General features: G+C 41.9%; 1 protein-coding gene across 3 annotated transcripts in view; it reads left to right on the top strand.

Annotated features, from left to right (window-relative positions):
* ALKBH8 (alkB homolog 8, tRNA methyltransferase) overlaps positions 1–5,105 on the top strand; it is a 46,155-nt gene extending 41,050 nt beyond the window's left edge. For all 3 annotated transcript variants that reach the window (XM_029960981.1, XM_029960979.1, XM_029960980.1), the window contains exons 11-12: positions 3,060–3,209; positions 4,409–5,105. In XM_029960981.1, coding sequence (XP_029816841.1) covers positions 3,060–3,209; positions 4,409–4,981 — 723 coding nt within the window. In that variant the 3' untranslated portion in view covers positions 4,982–5,105. The remainder of the gene's footprint in view (positions 1–3,059; positions 3,210–4,408) is intronic.
* The last annotated feature ends 16,621 nt before the right edge of the window (positions 5,106–21,726 follow it).

The following is a 21,726-nucleotide window of genomic DNA, read 5'->3' as shown; positions in this document are numbered from 1 at the left end:
GCAGCTGAATAGTCAGCCATGCCATTTGAGATATATGTGAGAAATTGATGGGACTGAGCAAGGAATTTGATTTAGAAAACTGGGAAAACAGGTATAAGAAATGATTGAGAAGACTCATAGATAATGAGAAATGGAGAACTGTTAAAATGTATACAGCTTGTCTCACCAAGAGATGTACTAGATTTGGTTGGATTTGGGCACTGAACTAATAGTAGTTCATCTACCTTTCTGCACTCTTCTGGAAAAGATGTCAGCAAGGACAATAAATATCCTGTGCTGAGCATAAAAATTAGAGATATGGACTGGCAAAAATTAAAGCTTTCCAGTTATATTTTGAGGGTTTTTTAAAAATGTTTGAATACATATTTAATTAGAAAGAGAAAAATAAACCTGTTGTTAATTAAAACAGTCTTTTGAACTCTTTTCTGTAAATGAAGCTTCATCACATCAAAGCTTCTGCATGCTTTAGAATGTAGAAATCAGTTAGTAACGGAATTGGGAAAAGCTGAGTTTGGGGTCTCTGGCCCTTGCTATAAATGTTTTCTGTACTCATAAAAACCACAGATAGGCTCATTTTCCAGCTGCAAGCTGGCATTGCACCACGAAAGTTATCTGGGTATTGATAGCTTATTGTTTTCTAAGTGACTGAAACCAATGTATTTTGGTTTTTACTGAATGCATGTCTCTTGTAAGCCAGTAAATGCAGGAATGTGTGATTATAATTATTTTAAAATATTATACAGAGATAATAGTAGTAAAATAATTCTAAATTTTCCTAGCTTCTGCACCAGGCATCTGTGGTGACTTCCTGTGTCCACCATTTATGCATATATGCATAACACCTGTTATCACATTTACATTTAAAAACACAAAGTTTAGGCTAAGATACCTATTGTAGAGCAGCTGCGCATTCAAAGTGATCTATTTCAAGGTCTCCATTTTCATTGCAAAACAGCATCTTTTTGCTGTTGGGTGAACACTGGCTTTAGTAAGTATGACAATACAAGTAAGCCTGACTTCATAATATTTGATATAATTTAGATGCAAATGAGGACTTTGCATTCTGGCAGTCATGCCTTTGTTCTCATTCTCAGTTCATTGGATTTCATCAACATACATTGTAGTCCTTTTCAAGGTCATTTTGGGAACAGAGGATTGCGTTCCATTATCCAACCTGTTTTCTCTGTAGATATGGAGGGCCAAAGCAATTCTTTCTGGGAAAGCTTGCTGTCAGTGGAAGCTGCAAGTGTTCTTCTCCCTCCTTCTACCAGCAGTGAATTTGGTCCTTTGAGTTTTGTTATTAAGTACTGCAAGCTAATGTCTTAATTGCAGAAGTAGTTAAAGGCACCAGTAATGAGGTGTGCAATTGCCAAAGTGCAGGTTGCCAGAGTAATTTAAAGACACTTGAGTTGGCTTCCAGTGTGAAGTGATGGGGATTTATGTTTACTTCCAAGTAAACACAAATTTCTTTTTTTTATTCATGAACAACTCTATTCACTCAGTGCTTCGGTAAATGTGAGAGGCCAAGAAATACATGGGAAGAAAGCAATGCTAGGATTGATCTTTTCAGGTCTTTTTATTGTGAACTGGCAGGACAATATGTACACTCATAGTGCTATTTTTGTGGAGGATTATCTTGTGTTGTCAGGTTGGCATTTTCACAGCTGTTTCATTTACGTTGGATCAAAAGTCAGGGACCTGACTAGAAAGCAGCTCATCTGGAAGCTTTCAGGATATACGACTGGAACAGAATTCTAGTTTTCTTCAAAACTGTGATGGTAGGCTAAAGGATAAAATGATTTGAACTGATAAAATGAAAAATTATGATGGAAAACAAATATATTTTAATCACTGCAAAAGAGATTTTTAATTTTAGCAGTACTGTTGTCTCTGCTGGGTTGATTAAGCAGAACAAGTTGTTTGTTATTCTTCTTGTGTCAAAGATGGTTTAGTATTCTTTCAGTATTGAATGCAATAAATATCGTCAGCAGTAATTATTTAGGATTCTGAACCTGTTCTCTGCTATCTACTTGTTGCTGGTCATTGAAAACAAAAATAAATTTAATATTCTTATACAAGCAGAGTTCGATATACAACCTGGTAGCAGGGCTTTGGTTAGAGTGTTCAGTGTGCATGGCAGATGTGAAAATGAGGGTGGTGCATGCCTCACTCTATTTCTTTCTTTTAGAAAGGGTATTGATCAGTTTGGGTTTATTGTTTTTTTGCAAGCATGTAAAAAAGCTTCTTCTAGATGCTGATTTTTCAAAGATGGTAAGTCTTGCTGTCTTTGGCATGGACACTGGGCAAAGTTTAAAGGGGCAAAAACCAGATATTTTATGAGGTGTTCTGAAATGGTTTTTAGGGGTCATTTCACCTGGACTGTACAGAACCTTGGAATATGATGTTGTGCTTAAATTTTTTGTGGATCATGATACTGAGGAGTAAGAAGACTGTATCTGAGCACTTCCTTACTTCCACTGAAGTGAGAAAACCTGATTGTGATCAGTGTCACTGTATGACATACTATAGTGATGCCACCGAAGTCACCAGATGGTCATTTGCACTAGTAGGTCAGCTTTTGTTAGTTCAGTATTTAGGTGCTTCAAATGTTGTCAAGTTAACAAATGGCAATTGAAATGGAAAGAAAATACTGAGGTTAGGTCACTTCTCATTTTGCTGATTTCAAGATACTTTGAATTAGTTTTGAAGAAAAGTTGGGTTGAAACCTGGTCCATCTTAAGCTGGTTCAAAATCAGGGTGGTATAATGAGCTGTCTACTATCAAAATCAGGGTGGTATAATGAGCTGTTTACTATCCAGTCTTCCAGCTTTGTTTTAAGTTAGCATCAGGATTGTTTTCTTCTTGTCTATACCTGGGAACCATATATTCCTCTTAAGGCTATTTTCTCACTCTCGCTCTTGTTTTGATTTCAAACTAAAATGTGTTCCCTCAGTAGGAGACTGTGATGACTCTATTACTGTAAGCATCAAGTGAAAATCATTTTCCAGTTTTGTAATTATCCTCTTATGAAAAGCTTAACGAAAGACTTTCTGTTCTAGGTTGGCTGTGATCGCAGCAAAAACCTGGTGGATATTTGTGGAGAAAAGCATTTCCAGGCTTTTGTCTGTGATGCCCTGTCGGTGGCAATACGCAGTGGTTCCTGTGACGCCTGCATTTCTATTGCTGTAATACACCATTTCTCAACAGCAGTAAGTCACCCCTCCCTGTGTTCCACTGTGCTACTGTACTGCTGTGCAGAGCTGCTAATACTACAGTGAAAGCAAAGGGAAGACCAAAATGGGAAGAAGTTGAAGATTTGCATTCAGTGTAAGCAGCTGTCAGAGCAGAGTTAAGCTGCTATGCTACTGCTGCTTCTTAGACTTTTCTGTTCATATTCTCTCTCTCCTTGTCAGATGCCCTTGCTCCTCCTGGTGCTTTGGTCTAAATGTTTATGTTTCCTTTTTGTCTGCTTACAATTAATGACATAGGAGAAGGGGGCTCTGCTTTGGGAGTCAGGAGCTATATTTCTTCCTGGCTCGGATCTTTGGCTCTTGGGCAGATCTTGTAGTTTTGGGTTTTTTCCCTCTGTGCATTCATTTTCCATCTCTGAATGAAAGGGACACTGCTCACTGGTCTGCTTTATCTCAGGGCTCTGTAAAGTTCTCCTGGCAGGAACTGTGTGATGGTAACAAGCTTCTAGACCATGAAGCCATCTTGGGGCCCCATGGATCTCTCAATACCAGAAATGCAGCAAATGTTTCCAAATCCAGTATAAAAAAGTAGAAAGAAGTCTGTTTTGGAGAAGGCTGATGTGTTTGTTTGGGTGGTCAGAGGACCTGTGTTTAAGCTGTAAATCTGACTCCTTCAACTGCAACCTTAGGGTGTGCATCATCAGGTTTGGTAGATTTAAATCTGGGATTTTAAACAATGAATAACCTTCTTGAAGAGGCATGCGTCATTTTCAGATGGACTGTTATGCTCAGCACAGGACTATTTTCAAATGGAAAGAGAATAATAAAATCATTTAGGTTAGAAAAGACCTTTGGATCATCTAGTCCAGCTGTTAACCCAGCACTGCCAAGTCCAGCACTAGACCGTGTCACTAAGTGCCACATCTACATGTCTTTTAAATACCTCCAGGGATGGTGACTTCACCACTACCCTGGGCAACCTGTTCCAATGCTTGACCATCCTTGTGCTGAAGATGTGTTTCGGTGAGAACCGTGTTTAGAAAAACGTCTTGGCTTGCACATAGTGATGGACTGTATTATGAATGAAAATGAGTAGTGAAAAAATCCCTTACTTTTAATTTTTATTGTATCTTGGGGGGACAGTAAGGAGGAGTTGCTGCCATTCTCCTTACTTTTTGTTTATGTACTAGCTTCACGTTTCTGCTTTTCCTTTCCAGGAGCGGAGACTGGCTACTATCCGTGAACTAGCCCGGCTTCTAAGACCTGGTGGAATGGCACTCATTTATGTCTGGGCAATGGAACAAGAATACAAAAACCAGAAGTCTAAATACCTTAAGGAAAAGAATGGTAGTAAAGGCAAAGAAAAGGAAATCAATACTGGCACAACCCAGAGACTGCTTACTGATCAAGTGCCTGGAAGCAGCAGCCAAGACTCAGCATGTTCTGACCAACTCATTAATGACTTGAAGGACGAAGGCTGCGATGCAAGGCCAGTAGGAGCAGACTCCAAACTGCCTGTTCACACTAACCGAACCTCCTTTCAGTCTCAAGATTTGCTGGTTCCCTGGCACCTGAAAGGTGGTACTAAAAGGAAAGAGGAAAGTGTTGATACAGTGTTGGTTCCAGCTGACTCCAAGGAATCACAAGAAGTCAGCCCTGTTTTCCACCGCTATTACCATGTATTCTGTGAAGGGGAACTGGAAGCAGTGTGCAGATCCCTGGATTGTGTGAGGGTTCAGAAGAGTTACTATGATCAGGGAAACTGGTGTGTGATTCTAGAAAAGTTGTAGCCTGTGGTGTTTCCTCCACTGTCTTTGTTTTTTGCAGTGTGAAAGGTATTTTTAATGCAGGCTGCAGGCTGCAGCTATTGCCTCTTTAAAAATAGCAGAATAAAGACTGTGTTTGAATTAATAATGGTGGCTAGCACTGTGTGCATATTTTAACAAAATAATGGCCAAATTCAGGTACTACATCTGCAGAGTGTTTACTTCTGTGAATTACAGTGGAGAGGATTAAGTGGGAAAATACTGGCCATGCAAATCAGTGTTGAGCTTTTAAAGACAAAGGGCCTGGTTCTCCCTTCTCTTACACTGGTTTATGGTGGTGTAGCTGTAGTGGTCTCTCTGCAGCCCACAGGTAATTGGAATGGAGCTCTGGGCAGGAAAAGCAGAGCTGCTTGCTGTGTAAAACTGTGGGCCAGGGAGGAGGGAATGAATGGCATGTGAAGTAGTTTGGGTGAAGAGTCAAAACATTGCCTCAAATTTGATCCTGCCTGTTTTGGTATCCATGAGGGGTCACAGATCTCTTTCAGTTTAGAATTTACTCTCTTGGTTGTGGTAATAATGGTTTCCTCAAAGGGAACTGGAAAATCAGTGGGGATACCACAACCATTTTTCTCTTCCTTGACTCTCAAACACCCACAATTTATGCTGTCACTCCCCATATTTCCGTAGCTCTTCATTGTAATGTTGTTTGAAAGCTCCTCTGAGGTGTGAGTTGCCCAGCTGGAATACCCTGGCCAACTCTGCTAGATGCCTGTGTTCCTGTGAGCACAGGTCTCTGTGCCAGTAGCACCAGGAGTTGTGTTGTGGGGTGACCCTTAGATCCTCCGGTGAAAAAAACAGGAAATATATTAAAGAGAAAGCAGTATTGGTGCAGATTTTCTACAGGGTAGTTTCAACCTCTGAAAGTTGGCAGTGGAACAAGTTTTATTTACTGCACTTCAGAAGAGCAAAGAACTGGAGTAGAGAGGAACTGATGCTGGGCTGGCTGACTCAGCAGCCCTTTTGGCTGTGGTCTGCAATGACTAGCACAATTTATTTAACACAACTCTTGTGCTATCCAAGGGGAGTGCCACCTGCAATGCATTTCTAGAATTAAAATATACTGGGCTGGCTTTTGCAGGGTGAGTGGCTACTGGTGCCTCTGGAAACCAGGGCTGCTAAGCTGCCTGTTATATTGCTTTATTACCTATAGTTGTAGCAAGACCTATGGTATAGGCAGATCATGTTGCTGCAACTGATGGCATCTAAACCGAGGTGTCCACCCTAAATCATATGGGAACTTGGAGATCAGCTGCATGCCCTTGGCCTACTCCTGCCTGCCTCACAGTTTAAAGACTGCTGTGCTGGTAGTTTGCTCGCAGTCATCATTTCTCCTGGGCTCCCATCTTAAAATGGAGAAAGCCTGATGGGAATGACAGTGGTAAGAGAGGAATTTGCTGCCACCACAATTCACCTCGTGTGTGTCCTGCTCACTATCTGCTTTCAAAGAGCCCTTGGGGAAGATCTCATTCCTGAGCTGCACATATTGTCCAGGTAGCCCTGTCCTAACTGATTTCTTTCCTTTGGGCTACATGGAAGTTTGTCTGTGGCTGTGAGCCTGCTTGTGCACATTCAGGAGTTGATTTGCATGCATTCAAGGAGTATCACATAGCTGGAAGCATGTTTTCCATCAAGGTCTCTGAGCTGGCTTCAGTACTGGGACGCTGTGTCTGAGTGCAGCAATGCACCCAGTTCCCAGCTGGACTGTGGGACCAGAGCTAGGACGCAGTGCCACACAATGTCAGTGTGTCCCTGGTGAGAGAGGGCAGGAACAGCCTCTGCTGGGTGTCTGTGCAGTGACTGACTCACTAAATTGAGCTCCTGTTATTTCTGATTATGTGAATTGCATGCATGTAGAATAAAGGAGGAGGACCATGGACTACATCTCTCAAGCTCGCTATCTGCATGGCCCTGTGTTTGCTGGTGCCTGGACTCTTGCTGAGCACATGGCAGCTGCTGTTTGTACATTTGCCTGTAGGTGCATTTTCTGTAAGAATATACAGTGTGCTGGCAAGAAACACAAGCATTGCTTGAAACAGTCTGAAGCATTGCCATATCTTGACCTTGTGTGACAAATTAGGAATCAAGTCTGCAGCTGTGCTCAATTCCTCAATGTACTCCTGTTCTGCCTGGGGATAGCTCAGAGGTGCTGCCTCCAAATTCACTGCTGGCTCTGAGCTGGGCACAGTGTTCTAACCTGGGGCTTGAATGCATCAAGTTGACATAAACCCTGAACAGTTGAATGCTAAGTCACAGCAGCATTTCTAATTCATTTCACCCTAGCTCAGAGCAGAAAGCGTTACTCTCTATGTCCCAGGCAGCCTGATGGTGATGGGTCTCAGCAGATGCTGGTTCTGGAAGGAGGTTCTGGCATGAAGAACACAAGCTTGGGCAATGCTGGTTGAACAGGCACACTGGGTTGAACATGCAATACATAACTCCTTACCAAACAGGGTTTTCCTGGCTCTTCTGAGGGCTGTGAGCTGGAGGATGGTCACAGCAGCACGTCAGCTCTTGAAAGATGCTAAAAGAGTTAAAAGTACTCTGACATCCTCTGGAAATGTTATGAAACATTTCTTTGATTAAAGTCAGGCAGCCTCTTCAGATGCTCAAAGAGGAATCAAGTGGTGAAGGAGAAAATGACAAGGGAGGATGGCACGTTGATGTTAACAAAATGTATTGCAGACGTTTACTGAGGAGTTCTTCCAACACAGAATTACGTGCCACGAAGCTGCCCTCTACAGTATTCACTTGCCCCTTTTTACCTTCTGGAAGTGTAATGAGATGAAACTCTTTAAGGTGAACAATTGGATTTAAATGTTAAATGTTTCACAGTGCAGTGGTTTTCATAGTACTTATGTTCCTTTTTTGGCCTTATTTAAATAACAAGTGTGCTTAAATGCTTATTCATTTGCAGTCTAGAAGATAAAAGGAAAGCAAAGCTCCATGTGGGTATGACCTGTGCTGTGAATGCAAATGCCCCTCCTTTGGCAGTACTCCCTGATGTCCCAGTCATCCTCAGAAGTGCCTCAGCACACCCAGAAGTAGGGAGGTGGGAGTTTCTGCTCTGGCCCAAATATGACCCTTGATTTGGCTCCGGGCACAGGCAGACAAATGTCTGGTGTGACCAGAGGTGGCTGTTTTGGGGCTCCCTGTCCCCTTTATTCCCAGCTTCCTGTTCCAGGGACCACCAAGGCAACCCCAGGTCAGGTACCCCTGACCCTGCATTGAACCAAATATTGCACTGTCCCGTCCTGACAAAGCAAGTGCTTCAGAGCATCCCTGGGCTTAAAGCTACGGAAACAATGATGTGATTTGTTGTCCCAGGGGCAGACAGAAAATGAAACCTGCAAAGCACGGAGGACTTCTTTTAACTTCATAGAGTGATGTCCTGGTGCAGCCATGCCAATCACAAAAACTCCTTCAGACCTCAGAGAGGCTGGATTTCCCTTGAAGTGCAAGGAGAGGTTTAGGGCAGCAGATGGCACAGGGCAACATGCTGACTGCATTGCTTTACTCACTGAGAACCACAGAAAGCTGCACAGGGACCACAGCTTCTCTTCAGAGAGTTTGAAGGACTGGCTTGGCACAGTGAGCAGAAGATGAGCTTTTCTACTGCTCCCCAAGGCTATATGAAGGCAGCATAGAGGAGAATGCAGTAGTAAAGGCAATTTGCCCTGTTTTTGAACTTCTCCAGAAGTTTTAATGTGATGGAAGTATTCTTGATAGATTTATATGTCAGTCTTTGATTAAAACATCAAAATCTCCTTGAGAACCTATTTCTGGTGAAGCTTCTAAATAATCATTCTAAGAGAATATTTAGGTCTTTTCTGAGCAACAGAAGTCTTAAGTTTGCTATTTGCCTGTTTTGGTGATATGCTGTTGTGTTTTTTTTCCTGTTTAGTGTTTGTTAGTATTTCAGAACTGTTTCTCTATTTTTAGTGAAGTTTGTCAAGATCTTTATTTTTCTGTGCACAACAATTTTCAGCATGGTTTTACTGAAATCTGTGGTGAAGAAATTGTGGATGTCTGTAGTGAAGTTCTGTGGAAAAAAAAGACATTTCCATGTGCACAAAACAATACAAAAAAGCTTTATACTTTAAGTAAAACATAAAAAAAGCCAATATGGAAAAATTTCAAGTACTCTTCCCTATGGCAAGCCGTGCTTCAGCCATTGGACTGACTGGTTAAGTCTGTTTTTACCTGTTTTATGTCAATCTGGAAGGGGCTTCAATGTGCAGCCCACAAATTTCCTTTGTCACTGGGTCCATATTTCTGCAAATTTCAAAATTTGGATTACGTTAGCTTTTCTGCCTTGTCTTCTGTATGGTTAATAGGGTGTACTATCTTGGCCCCTTATGTGTCTCCTTTGCAGTTGTGACAAATATCTCTAATTAAAATTTAGAAGACGGCCAAATACAGTGAAACAAAGAACTTTATTAACAGCACACTGGGTGCACAAACTTGTGACCTGGTTCGACAGCACCCCTGGATGGGAGGGACGAGCCCTTTTAAGGCCCTTTGCTTAGCATAACCACTCCCTCGCTCCTCCCATGCCAGGCCTCGCTCTTTTCTTCCTTAAAAGGCAATCTTTGCTTTCTGATGCTGTCCCTTGGTTGTCCTCATCCACCTATCAGGTTGTTTCCCTGCCCCCCGCCGCATGGTTCCCTGGCAGTGAGCCCAGGCTGGTCTCACCACCTTATGTTCTTCCCGGCTTGCCTTGGCACTGTAATAGTAAGCAAAGAGAACAGTAAGTAACAATAAGTAGCAGTAAGCAGGCGGAACTATAAGCAGAGCAATAGGCAACCCCAAGCAGAACTGTATGTAGCAGCAAGTAAGCAGCAGCAATAAGGAACTCCAAGTAGAACCACAAGCAGTCCACTAGTCCTTGACCACAAATTAGTTCTCCAATCCTTTAAATAAAATGGCTCCCAAGTGCCCCAGCACGAGGCAGCCACGGAAACCCCTGCTTGTAATAAAACCGTCCTATTTATTTCCTGCACAGTGGTGCCTAGAAAATACTGGAGCAGTGTACTACACAGCTGTGTGATCCTTGCTCCCCTTGTCTGTATCCCTATCTCTTTCTACCTTATTTTGTACATTCTCTGAGGCGTGTGCTGTTTCCGTTTGCACAGTGCGAGTGCAGCTGGCTGCTCCTCTTCTGCTGTATTTCACGTAGGGTTTGGTTCCATAGGCTTGTTCCTCACCAGCAAAGGCAGATTGACACTTGTCTTAAACTGCAGATCCTGTCTCTTGGCTATGCTGAAAATTCTGTTTGAGATGGCTTCAAGGAAAAAAATTACTTTAGACACAATTTGTAGGAGGAAAGAGGCCCGAGACAGGTAAGATCTCCCCAACTCAGGGTTATTCCATGGACACATGGGGATATGTACTGAGGGTCCAGGTGGCAGGAGATGGTATTTGAGCCCCTCCTAAGCTTTTGCTTTGCCTAATCTTTCCTAATTTTTGGTGAGTATATTGAAATGTTTATATTAAGCTTTTTTAAGAAGCGACAGCTGAATTATAAACCATCAAGACAGAGAATTCACACATTGCTGTGCTAGCAAACAGCATTCCAGTTTCTTTCTTCTGGAAAAACTATTGCACGGTAGGAAATGTTGGAGCAGGATGAAGACTTAGAACAATATGCTGTTCAGAAGAATCTGCCAGATATTCAGCCTTGAATCCTGCAGTCCATCAGCCTATTCGTAGCAGACAAAACAGCTAATCTGAAAAAAAGATGCAAATATTTAGGTCAAGATCTTTTCTACCAATTTATGTACTCAGAGTAGTGTGAGAGGTACAGGAACAAATCATCTGGAGCTGAGGATAATTCACCCTTGTCTCAGGTACACTGCAGACTTCTTCAAAGGGTCAATGTTTAAGTGAGGATTTGAAGAACACAAGGGTAGTCCGATGGACCTGCAGTAGAAGTACCAGTCCAAATCAGGCCTGGCTGCTGATACGGTGTGCTTCTCTTTAGCCTAAACAGAGCCAGGTCTCTCACCTGTTCATGCTATGACTGAGTCATAATTTGATGCAGAAAAGCTCAAGACAATCCCTGAGCTTCAAGGAGGCTGAATATACCAGCTTTGGTGTTGGGTTATTTGCCCTTAGCAGGACAGTCATACCCTCAGCTCTCTGCATCTCAGGCAAATGATAGAAAGTCAGATTCTCCTAAAATTCTTCTGTGCCAAACTTGTAGGTCACTGAGCTCAAGAGCTGAATTTACAGTCCTACATGTCCTTCTCTGCACCCTCACACTCAGAGGCATGATTTCAACACAAGGGGCAGAGCACGCTTTTAGATGAAGATGAGTCTTTGAGGCCAAAAGCTTTGAGAAGCTCTTGACATAAAAGKKKRWYYYCYKKYYYCYYYWWWWWWWTTYYWMMRSMWYMMMWTTKGKKRAAACAAAAGTGGACCACACTTCACAGGAGGAGCTTAGTTCTGTGGAGCTATGTAAGGGGGTACTTTCGAATTAGATGATCAATGGAGCATAGAGGCGTGAGAAAGAAATCATATTAGGATGTGAAACCAGCGAGAGTATGGTACAATGTAACTTCATGGCACAAGCTAATTGTAAGGTCCATTGTGCTTTTTAGAAGTCAGCTTGATATCCCCTATTATCAGAGCTGAGTTCCTCCTTGGTTTTGCTACATATTGCAAGATAGATACATCTACCCTTGAAACACAGTGGTAGAGATCATACGTAGGGATGAGAAAGATGATGATGGGAGGAAGACTATGTGGGCAGGGGTCACTCGCCCCTTGCCCCACAGGTAGGGCATGCGCAGACTGTTGCCATTAGGTAATCATTAGGTGGTGTTTGGCTGCCACTCAGGCATCACCTTACACTGCATACTGGCCCCACGCAGTGTAATGTGGAACTGATAGAAATGGGGTGTCAGGACTGCTGAGTTTGAGCGATGCTCATCCTACCACCAAGACTGTGCTGCTCCGCGGGGACGCCCGCTAAGCATGGGTACCGACCAGCTGCTGCAGATCCTGACAGCCCTGGCCTGTCTGTGGGGGTAAGCACAGTTTATTGATAGGAAGCAACCGAGAAAGAAAATATTTAATATCTTTAGTGTTCCTTTAATACCCTTTTATTAGTATCCATAATATTGTCCCTTTAAATTTTCCCTTTTACTAACCAATATCGTGTTAAGAGTTATCCATAATATCGTGTTAAGATCCTTTTTTGGTATCCCTTTAACTCCCTTTTTACTAAGCTTATTATACTGTACTGAATGCTGTTCTTAGTATTTGTTTTAATGCCACCTGATAAGGTAGTTATTTTGTATCCTTCTTTAGTTTTTGATTCTCTTTGCTAAGTTTATTATTATTATTATTCTCATTGTAATAAAAGATATTTTGTATGCTTGAATGTCTGTGGCACTTGTCTTTATTCCGGGCATGTATCCTAACGAACTGTTACAAGCTGTGATGAGAATGCCTTTAGAAAGGGCTGCCCCCTGAGGCTTGGACACAGCTTTGAAATTTGGATAGGAGGTAGGTGAAGAGCTGCTCAGTAATAGCAATACACAAAGCAGGACTGCAAGTACCTTGTGCAAACATTCAGGCCTACAAGGCTATTGCTCATTGCAATTTTAGATGTACACTATTTTTAGATTTCCATCTTCCCTATTTCCATGGTGCTAAGAATCAAGGGGTATCATGTACTTGCTAACAGGACAGCCTGTTCCTTTCAGGATCAAGTGCCCTTCCCTACGACCAGCTTTTGTTTTATTTCAGAGTCAGTAGTGGTCAAATAGAAGGAGGCCCCAGGCTCTGGAGGAGCTGGGAAGTAAAGGTTTGAGAAGAAAGAGCACATCATATTCAAAATTATCATCAGGGAGGGGCATGGATATGAGGGCTCTGTGGAGTTGCTTTGCTTTGATGTTTCTGTTTAAGCAGTGACGAGAAGAAGGACCCACAGGAATGTGCATGGAGAGCTGAACTCTTCTGAGCTCACCAGGGAGCTGCCTGGTCTGCATGGTGCCATGAGGAAAATCACTTTGCCAGTGTGTGCACAGACGGAGATACAGCCACATAGCTGTTATTCTTGCAGTGCTTCTGTTTCTGTTTGGAATTGTGTGGTTGAGAGACACATTTGCTCTCTCAGCTGTGCAGGGTTGCAATATGACAGTGTGGTGGTTTGACTCTGGCTGGATGCCCAGTGCACTCCAAAGCTGTTCCATCATGCCCCTCCTCAACTGGACAGGGGAGAGAAAATAAAAAGGCTTATGGGTTAGGATAACATCAGGGAGAAGTCACTCACCAATTCCATCATGGGAAAACAGAATAGAAAAATGAAAAGTAAAACTAAATGTTAAAAACACCTTCCCACCACCCCTCCCTTCTTTCTGGGTTTAACTTTATTCCTGATCCTCTGCCTCCTCTCCCCAGTGGCACAGGGGTACAGGGAATGAAGGTGACAGTCAGTTTATCACATGTTGTTTCTGCTGCTTTTTCCTCCTTAGGGGAGGAGGACTCAGATGGGGTCCCTTCCACAAGAGACAGTCCTCCACAGACTTCTCTCACTGTGAGTCCTTCCCACAGGCTAGAGTTCCTCACAAGCTGGTCCAGTGTGGGTCCCCTGCAGGGTCACAAGAAAACCTGCCAGAAAACCTGCTCCAGTGTGTGCTCCTCACTCCATGGAGCCACAGGTCCCGCCAGGAGCCCGCTCCAGTGTGAACTTCCCCTGGGGGTAACATTCGGACATCTACCTACTCCAGCATGGGATCCTCCAGAGACTGCAGGTGGGTCTCTGCTCCCTTGTGGACCTCTGTGGGCTGCAGGAGCACGGCTGCCTTACCATAGGCTGCACATGGGCTGCAGGGGAACCTCAGCTCCGGTGCCTGGAGCACCTCCTCCTCCTTCACTGACTTCAGTGTCTACAGGGCTGTTTCTCACACATATTCTCACTCCTCTCTTCTCTACCTGCAATTTGCTTCTCTGCAATAATTTTTTTTTCCTTCTTGCCACCAGAGGCCCTGCTACAATTGTTGAGGGTCCTTCTTGGAGCCAGCTGGCATTGGTTCTGTTGGACATGGGCAAAGCTTCTGTCATCTTCTCACAGAAGTCGCCCCTGTAGCCCCCTGCTACCAAAACCTTGCCATGCAAAAGGAATACAGACAGAAGGGGCAGGACTTGCAGAATTCCTTGTAAATGAAACAGCTTGTAGACAGGGGCTCCATATACAGTCTGTTAGCTCAGTGGTCTGAGAGGGAGACTCAGAGTCAGAAGGACTTGCTCGCAGAATTCTCTCTTTGATTTTCCTAGAATATTCTCTGTTCCCATGGCAGGAAATGTTTGCAAGGTTTTCTGCTCTATAGAGACATGTATGTTACTGTGCAGACAGAACCAGCCTGCTCTGCTGGACAAACATGTCCCTCTAATCACTTAAGATTTGGACACAAACACACTTTAAAAGCCTGCTTTTACCACAGTCTGCAAACTAGTCTATATTACACAAGGTAAATGCTGAGTTCTTTGTTGTCTTCTCATTTATTCTGGAAATAGCAGGGAGTGTCTGGGGAACACAACGCCATAGGGATTCTAATCTCTTTACAAACTGGTTGCATTGTCCTGGCAGCACTACTCTTTATGCAAACAAAACCACTGTCTCTGTTTAAGGAAGGCATTAACTGATGGCCATCGGCTGGCACACAGAACTAGACCCAGGCAAATGGGATAAAACAGAGGGCAAGCAATTTTGTTTCAGCTTTCTAGCAGTGGGACAGGAATACCAGAGTTGCCTTGGAAGTAAAATCCAGTCGTAACGGGAGAAACTAATCATAGAAAGATTTGTGTTGGAAGGACCTTCAAAGACCATCTAGTCCAACCCCCTGTCATTGGCAGGGACATCTTTCACTAGATTAGGTTGCTCAAAGCCCCATCCCACCTGATGTTGAGCGACAACTCAGTCTCAGATCAGGAACCACATTTGGTATACTTTCCCAAACTCAAACCTGAAAGATTTATGTACTCTTAACTTAGAAGTATTTACTTCACCCACATAGCTATGGACCACTTGAGTACTCAGTTTTCCTTTTGAGGAACGAACCACAAAGAACAGTGCTAACTTTTATGGCCCAAATCTTATTTAGGACTTGCTTTGGTCTTCACTGAAATAATCTCTTTATTAATCTTTAATAATCTTTAATCTCTTTAATAATCTTTATAAAAGTGCACCTTTATTTGGTGCACTTTTACTTTTTTGATTTTCCTGACTTTTAATATTTGTTCCTCCATATGATCCTTGTGGGTCCCTTCCAACTCAGAATACTCTGTGATTCTATGAAACATATACATGCTCGGGGAAACAGTAATGTCCTGTTCTTATGCCAGGATTAGGCCTCTTCTGCCCCTCAGAAGCATTATGAATAAGTAACTTCTAGTCCATATAAATACAAATACAGATGTGCTTCATATGCACTGGTCAGATTAAAGTGTGCATCTTGCTGCTACTGGCTTTCGATTGAGAGACTGGATTTCCATCACACTCATGTTGATACTGGATATAAGGTAATTAAATCATATTTCAGTCTCTTAAGAGTTGTAAGGCAGTGTAGGAAGTCAGGAAGTTGCTTTAATGTACTAGGAGATGGAAAAGCAGGGAGATTATAAAAGAGGTTATAGGGAAGAGCATGGTGAATAGAAACTACAGCTTAATATCAATAGAGCACGACAGCAGAGAGTGGAGACTAACAGTGATCAGTTAAATGCTATGATCCTATTGGAATAATTACATGTCTATCAGATATTAAATACAGGCTAGAAAAACAGCAATCAGTCTGAGTGATAGTGAGCTGCTGGTGTGCATACAGGATGAAGAGAACTTCTGAAAATTACATGGCAAGTCAGCTGTGTAGGTAAGTCCCTCCTGAGCAGAGCTGAGACATTCTCCATATAAAGTGAATGGCAGTGAGCATGTTTGGGGTACCATGTGCCAGGAATAAATGTCACACAGCTGTCACTGCATACAGCAAATGTTCTGAATTTTACAAACTATTCCCCAACAGTACTGGGTGGATGGAGAGCCATCCCAAACACTTAGATTATGAGAGATTTAGAGTGATAACATTTTCCATACATTACAAAATCTTCAGGTTTACCAGAATATAAAAAATTTTAGTTTCAGAACTCCAGTTCTGTTATGCCTGTAAATATCACAGAAACAGTTTCTATTTGCAAAGTGAAAATGATAAAGATCTGTTTAGGAATACTAAAGAAGATTAATAGCTACTGTCTCCAGTTTGCTTTGTTTTGTGTATTCTCGCTGCTACAATTACGGATTTCTTGTCATTATCGCTTTCTGTGTGTCACTATGGTTTTCTATAATTTATTGGGAAGAAAAGAGGTAAAGACATTTCATTCATCATTGCAAATCTCTTTTATGTGTGTTAATATACTTTATATGAAGTGATTACACTGCCAACATCAGCATTTGGACCCTTATTTCTTATGCAAATAACTTGTTCTGCCTTAACTAATATGTGTCCTCTTGAGGCAGAATCAGAATTGCACTGCTTTGTCCAAATTCTCTGAAAGGCCATACTTGACATCTCAAGTGGCCACAAATGAATCATTTTCCTTCTCTTGCCTGCCTCCTCACCAGATATTTGCTACAGAGATGCTTTTTGAATGCAGACAGCTTGTTCCTGTACCTGATGGTGCTCTTGTTCACAAACCAGATACAAATTTCTAGGCTGAGCCACCTCACCTAACTGTAAAAATATCTATGTTGATGCCTATATCTCAGGTCAACAGCAAAACTCTGGATAGTTTTTATCCATCTGACTTCATTTTGCATAGTATCCCTTCTGCATTTGCAGCAAGCCACCACTGGTATGCAAATACTGTAATATTCTTAGAAACTTTTCAATTATTTTAAGCAATTTTAAAGGTGGCCTTGTTTAAATTAGTCTGACCTGTGACTTTGCCATAATATCAAACATACGATATTGTGGATTTGAAGGATAACACAAGAGGATTGCCAGAGACAATCCAGTGGGATTCCTTGTCCTGTCTGTTTCTTTTTCCCTTCATTTCCGGTAAATAAGGTAGTCTAAGCATTTTATTTTAGGACTTTACTGGGAACTGATGGACAGTAGCCCCTCTGCCTTCTGTGAGCTCTAGATCAGGCTCTGAGGTAGGTGGCTTAGCCAGCAGGCTGGATACACCAGGCCTGATGTAGCATGAGAGAGCAGTGGAGGTGCTTGTAGGTTTGCGAGCATGAGGACCTCCCTGTAGGCAGCCCCTCCATATAGGCAGCTTTATGGAGGTCCATCTGGGTACTGACTGGATCAGGGACACAGAGCAAGTGCTCTGATGTGAAAATTGTGTCTCCACTTAAGTAGGCTCTGCCTGTGCTTTACCATTACAAAACAGCAACCTCAATGAGAGCAGTACTTTTTCCTTTGATTTTATGAAAGCAAATCAGGAAATATCCAATTCACAAGCGAATAAGGTGGAGAGATGTGTCATTGCAGTATCAGTAATTGATTTTCTCCTTTCAATTCAAAAATGCTCTGTATTATCACTTCAACACTATGACAAACTTACTGTTGTTATGAAACTAATGCCCTTTATCTAAAAAAGAAAATCAATCTTCTATCACAATAATCAACTATATAGATGTACTTATTCTTAGCTATGTCTTTGTCTTATATTCCTACTGAAATTTAAATTAAGAGGAAAATTATAGAACCAAAGTCGAATAAATTAATGTGAAATATGTATTTTTGGAAATTATTTTGTGCTTCTTCATGGGATGTCTTATTCAGACTCTAGATCAAAACTGAAACTGTGATTCCAAGGCCTAGAGAGAATTTAGAAATTATTACAATGAAAATAGTTCATAGTCTGTTGCTGAGCCATCCTATCTCCTCAGATAGTTCATCTTTGATGCTTTGTGCAGAGTAGAAGATGAAGTAACGCATTTCTCATCACATTTGACTGCTAAAACACTCATCAGTCTCTAACGTTAGGCTTCTCGTACACGTGGATGAGTTCAAAGTATAAATTTGTGACCAAGGAACTGCTAAAGCATCCGTCTCAGGGAGGCTGAGTCCTTTACAATTTGCTGCAGCTCTCTTTGGCAATCATTTGAGTTACAATCTGGCAATATCTAAAGCTCTGTTAGAACAATGACAGAGAATCCCACACTCCTGCTATTGGAAAGCAAATCTTACCTTCAGTTCTAATTTCAAAGCTCCCCAGCCTTTCACACTGCCTTATTCTTCTAGTTAAAGATGGCAAGGATAAGAAACAGAGAAGAAGTTCTTCATTCTTTTCTTCCACTTGCCTCTTGCTTAATTTCCAAAAGCGATTTGCACAGTATAATCTTGATGCATTCTTCTGTTCTCTAAATCTAGCAACACAAATCTGCTGATTTTTTGCCCTTCTTCTTCCTTACCAAATCAATGTTCTGTGCACAACATCCCTTTCTGAGGACTTGTTTTTGTGCACCATCCAGCCTTTCACCTTTATTTATATACATACTCCCACTCTCTGGTCTCATGACTTCTAAATTCTCACCCACATCAGATCTCCTAATATACCAATACAGAAAGAATCCCTTGACTGACAAGTAAGTCCATGATTGAGTTCCTTGAAAATCCTAACACCTTATACTTCCCATTCAAATAATTTTGTCAGATTATTTGCCTCTGGACCTCTAGAGGCATCTCCAGATGGGAAATTTTGACATAAAGCTCTTTAGTAAACAGCCTGTCTGGTAACTAGACTGATGCTGGTTTTAATTTATCATAAGAACCAGTTTCTAGTAGTTTCTGGCATGACCCTTTTATTGAGGGGTTATACCCTTCAAGAGAGAACAGTTTCTTTGAGGAATGCTTCCTGTCTTATTTTTTTATTATTATTTTTTTATTGCCACTGTAATGATTTCTGCTGCATCTGATTTCTCACTTCACATCTCACTTTCCTCACTTTTCATCCCATATTTTGAGGAAGGTTCAGAGTATGTTTTATTTAGAATTCATCATTGCCTCTCACCAGGCTACCAGAATGAGAGGATATATTTCATTTGGCCCAACAGTTGAGTTCCCCATCTTCCTTCAGATTGCTTCCTCTCAAATTATCTTGCAGTTAAATTACTGCAAAGACACTGGAAACTGGCATCCACATTTAGAGCATAAGAAATAATTTTGAGTCCTCCAGATAGTTCAGTATCTTTTTTAATCAATGAGAAATAAACTGGACTCTCTTCCAGTATCAGCGCACTCTACTCTGGCCTTCGTGAACTGGGATTTGCAGAGAGGGCCTCAGACAGAACTTTTAATAGAGGCATCTGTTTCTGGGAGGTAGTTTGGTTTAAGCCCTTCTGTGACACTAGCAAGAGAGGCCTATCACTTGTGGCTGGTAACACTGTGTGTGGCCCTAAAGACAAGTGTCTATTGCAAGTCTCCATGGTGGAGGCTAAAGGAAGGCCGGTCACCCTATGAGGTTCCTGTCTGTCTAAACAAGCACTTCTGATGGTACCTAAGATGACAGAGGGATGCAGGAGTACTGCCTTTGGACTTGGCTTGGTTTCGCAGTTGTGCAGATCAGAGGTACACTGTTACAGTACTTTCCGCCCTGCTTCCTCACAAAGTAACATAGTCTCCTCATCAAGATTAACTTACGCCTCAGACAAAGAAACAGTTTCATTTTATTCCATTATCTGTATTCCCTTAAAAGAAAAGAAACCGAAATGCCTACTAAGAGATCACCTTATTCAACATTGCAACATATTCAGTGAAATCAGTGATTTACCACGCCATTCATTAAAGCTGAACTTTTCCTTACCTGAATAGTTTCTAGATCAGTGTATCAGAAGCACATTTTTGAACATGGGCTCGAGTTTTTTTAATTGTTTTTTTTTTATCAGAAATTATCTCTAACCCCTCTTTCTAAGGTATTGGTACTAAGAATACACTAACCCTCCCCCCCCATATTTATTTATCATGCACTTTTCTTGGGTCTCTGGCTGTATGTGGCAAGGATGTAAATTAAAAGGTATTCCTCAGTCAAAAACATTTGCATCAATTCCTTTTAATGAAGCAATGCTACTTACAGAAATAGCTTATCTGTATGGTTTGAGTTAGAGGAATTACTGAGATTGATCTGACTCTTTTTGTTGATATTGTGCAGATTAAATAAACGTAATTCTGCAATCTTCGGCTGTGTTCCTGTTCTTTCTAATTTCTGAAAGACATGGAGCCAGCTTGCAGGCCACAGTTAGATTTATCTCTCCAAGATCCCTAGTAGGAGATTTGTTAGGATGGCCAGAGCTCTTGCCTCACCTTTGCTCTTCTCAAATAATCCTTTCAGTTGAGTCAATCCACTTGTTCAGGCTGACATGCCAAGTAGTCTCCTTGGAGAACAGACAGGAGAAAATATAGGGTCACAAATCACTTGTCACACATCCACCCTATCTAAAAAGTGCTAGGCTACATAAGGCGTAAAGACCATATAATAAGACATTATTCCTGTGTGACCAATTGTTTTCTGAATCCACCATCTTTGCAGGACACCCTGTAGGATGTGTGTATATCTTGCCTGTGTCAGCAACACCCTAAGATGCTTCTGACAGGCAAGGTGAGGGCTTGGAACCACATATACTAAGTGGATCTTGACTAAGAAATATATTATGCTTGATCTCTCCCATTCTGAAATGACTCAGACAGAAGATCCCAAAGAACACACTAAAAGAAATCCAGTGCCCTCCCACTGTATGGACTGTTTTCTGACTTGGTGGTATCTATCATGGTGACATAAGCTCGAAGATAAGCTTGCTTGGTGTTGCCTGTGTGTTAGCAACAACAAGGGTTCGGAGGGTCATTTATGCTTCAAAATGAGGTGAGCAGCAAGACAAGCTGGTAGTGCCACACTCCTGAGAGGGTTTGCTGTCAAGAACAGTGAAAAAGATGGTGACTTGGGATGTCAGGCATATTACTCAGTATTTACAGCTATTTCTGGGTCAAGGGCTGAGACAAGAATTGGATATGAAATTATCCTTCCCTCTTAACACAGTGGTATAATATAAAGAAAAATGAAAAGCAATTTCAGGAATTGTGGGGTGAAAATTGGAGAGGAGTAAATTGTTCAAGTTGCTGCCAAAAGAGACAATTATGGACACTCTCAGTGGCAGTCAAATTCTCTGTACAATTATCGTTACAGTGCTGTTGTGCCTTGGAGCCCTTTCCATGGAGCAAGACCTCATTTGTCTCAGCAATTTTTTTCTTTGAGTGTTCACCATTTCATTAGAGAAAGACATACTGCCCCACTCAGTTGTGTTTGTTTTTTGTTTTGTTTTGTTTTTTGGTTTTTTTTTTTTTTTTTTTTTTTTTTTTTATTCTCTATTGCAGTGAGAGGAGGAGACTCTCCTACAATACATGTGGAGACACGTAGTGTCCAGCTAGGAGTGTTACTGCAGCTCCCTTTAGTTAGCTGGGTACTGCTCCTGTGAGTGTGCATTGGACTGAGCTATGGTACTGCAGGGAAAAAGGACAAAGGCAGCCCCAAGGTCTTTGGAGCCAAAGGCTGTGGTTACTCTGCACAGTGTCTGCAATATCAGCTTAAGATATTTCTGCTCTTGCAATGAATAGGCTGATACAACTGTCTGTGGGACTACTCTACAACCTGGCTTCTGGAGCTAACCTACCTTTAAAAGGCAAAATTATGCTTTAATCTCACTTAAACCC

Source organism: Manacus vitellinus, unplaced genomic scaffold (genome assembly GCF_001715985.3).
Source record: "Manacus vitellinus isolate BGI_N305 unplaced genomic scaffold, ASM171598v3 scaffold_2_pilon, whole genome shotgun sequence".
In the NCBI taxonomy this organism is placed as follows: domain Eukaryota; kingdom Metazoa; phylum Chordata; class Aves; order Passeriformes; family Pipridae; genus Manacus; species Manacus vitellinus.
Note: the sequence above shows the minus strand (reverse complement) of the source record. Positions and strands in the feature narration are given on the sequence as shown.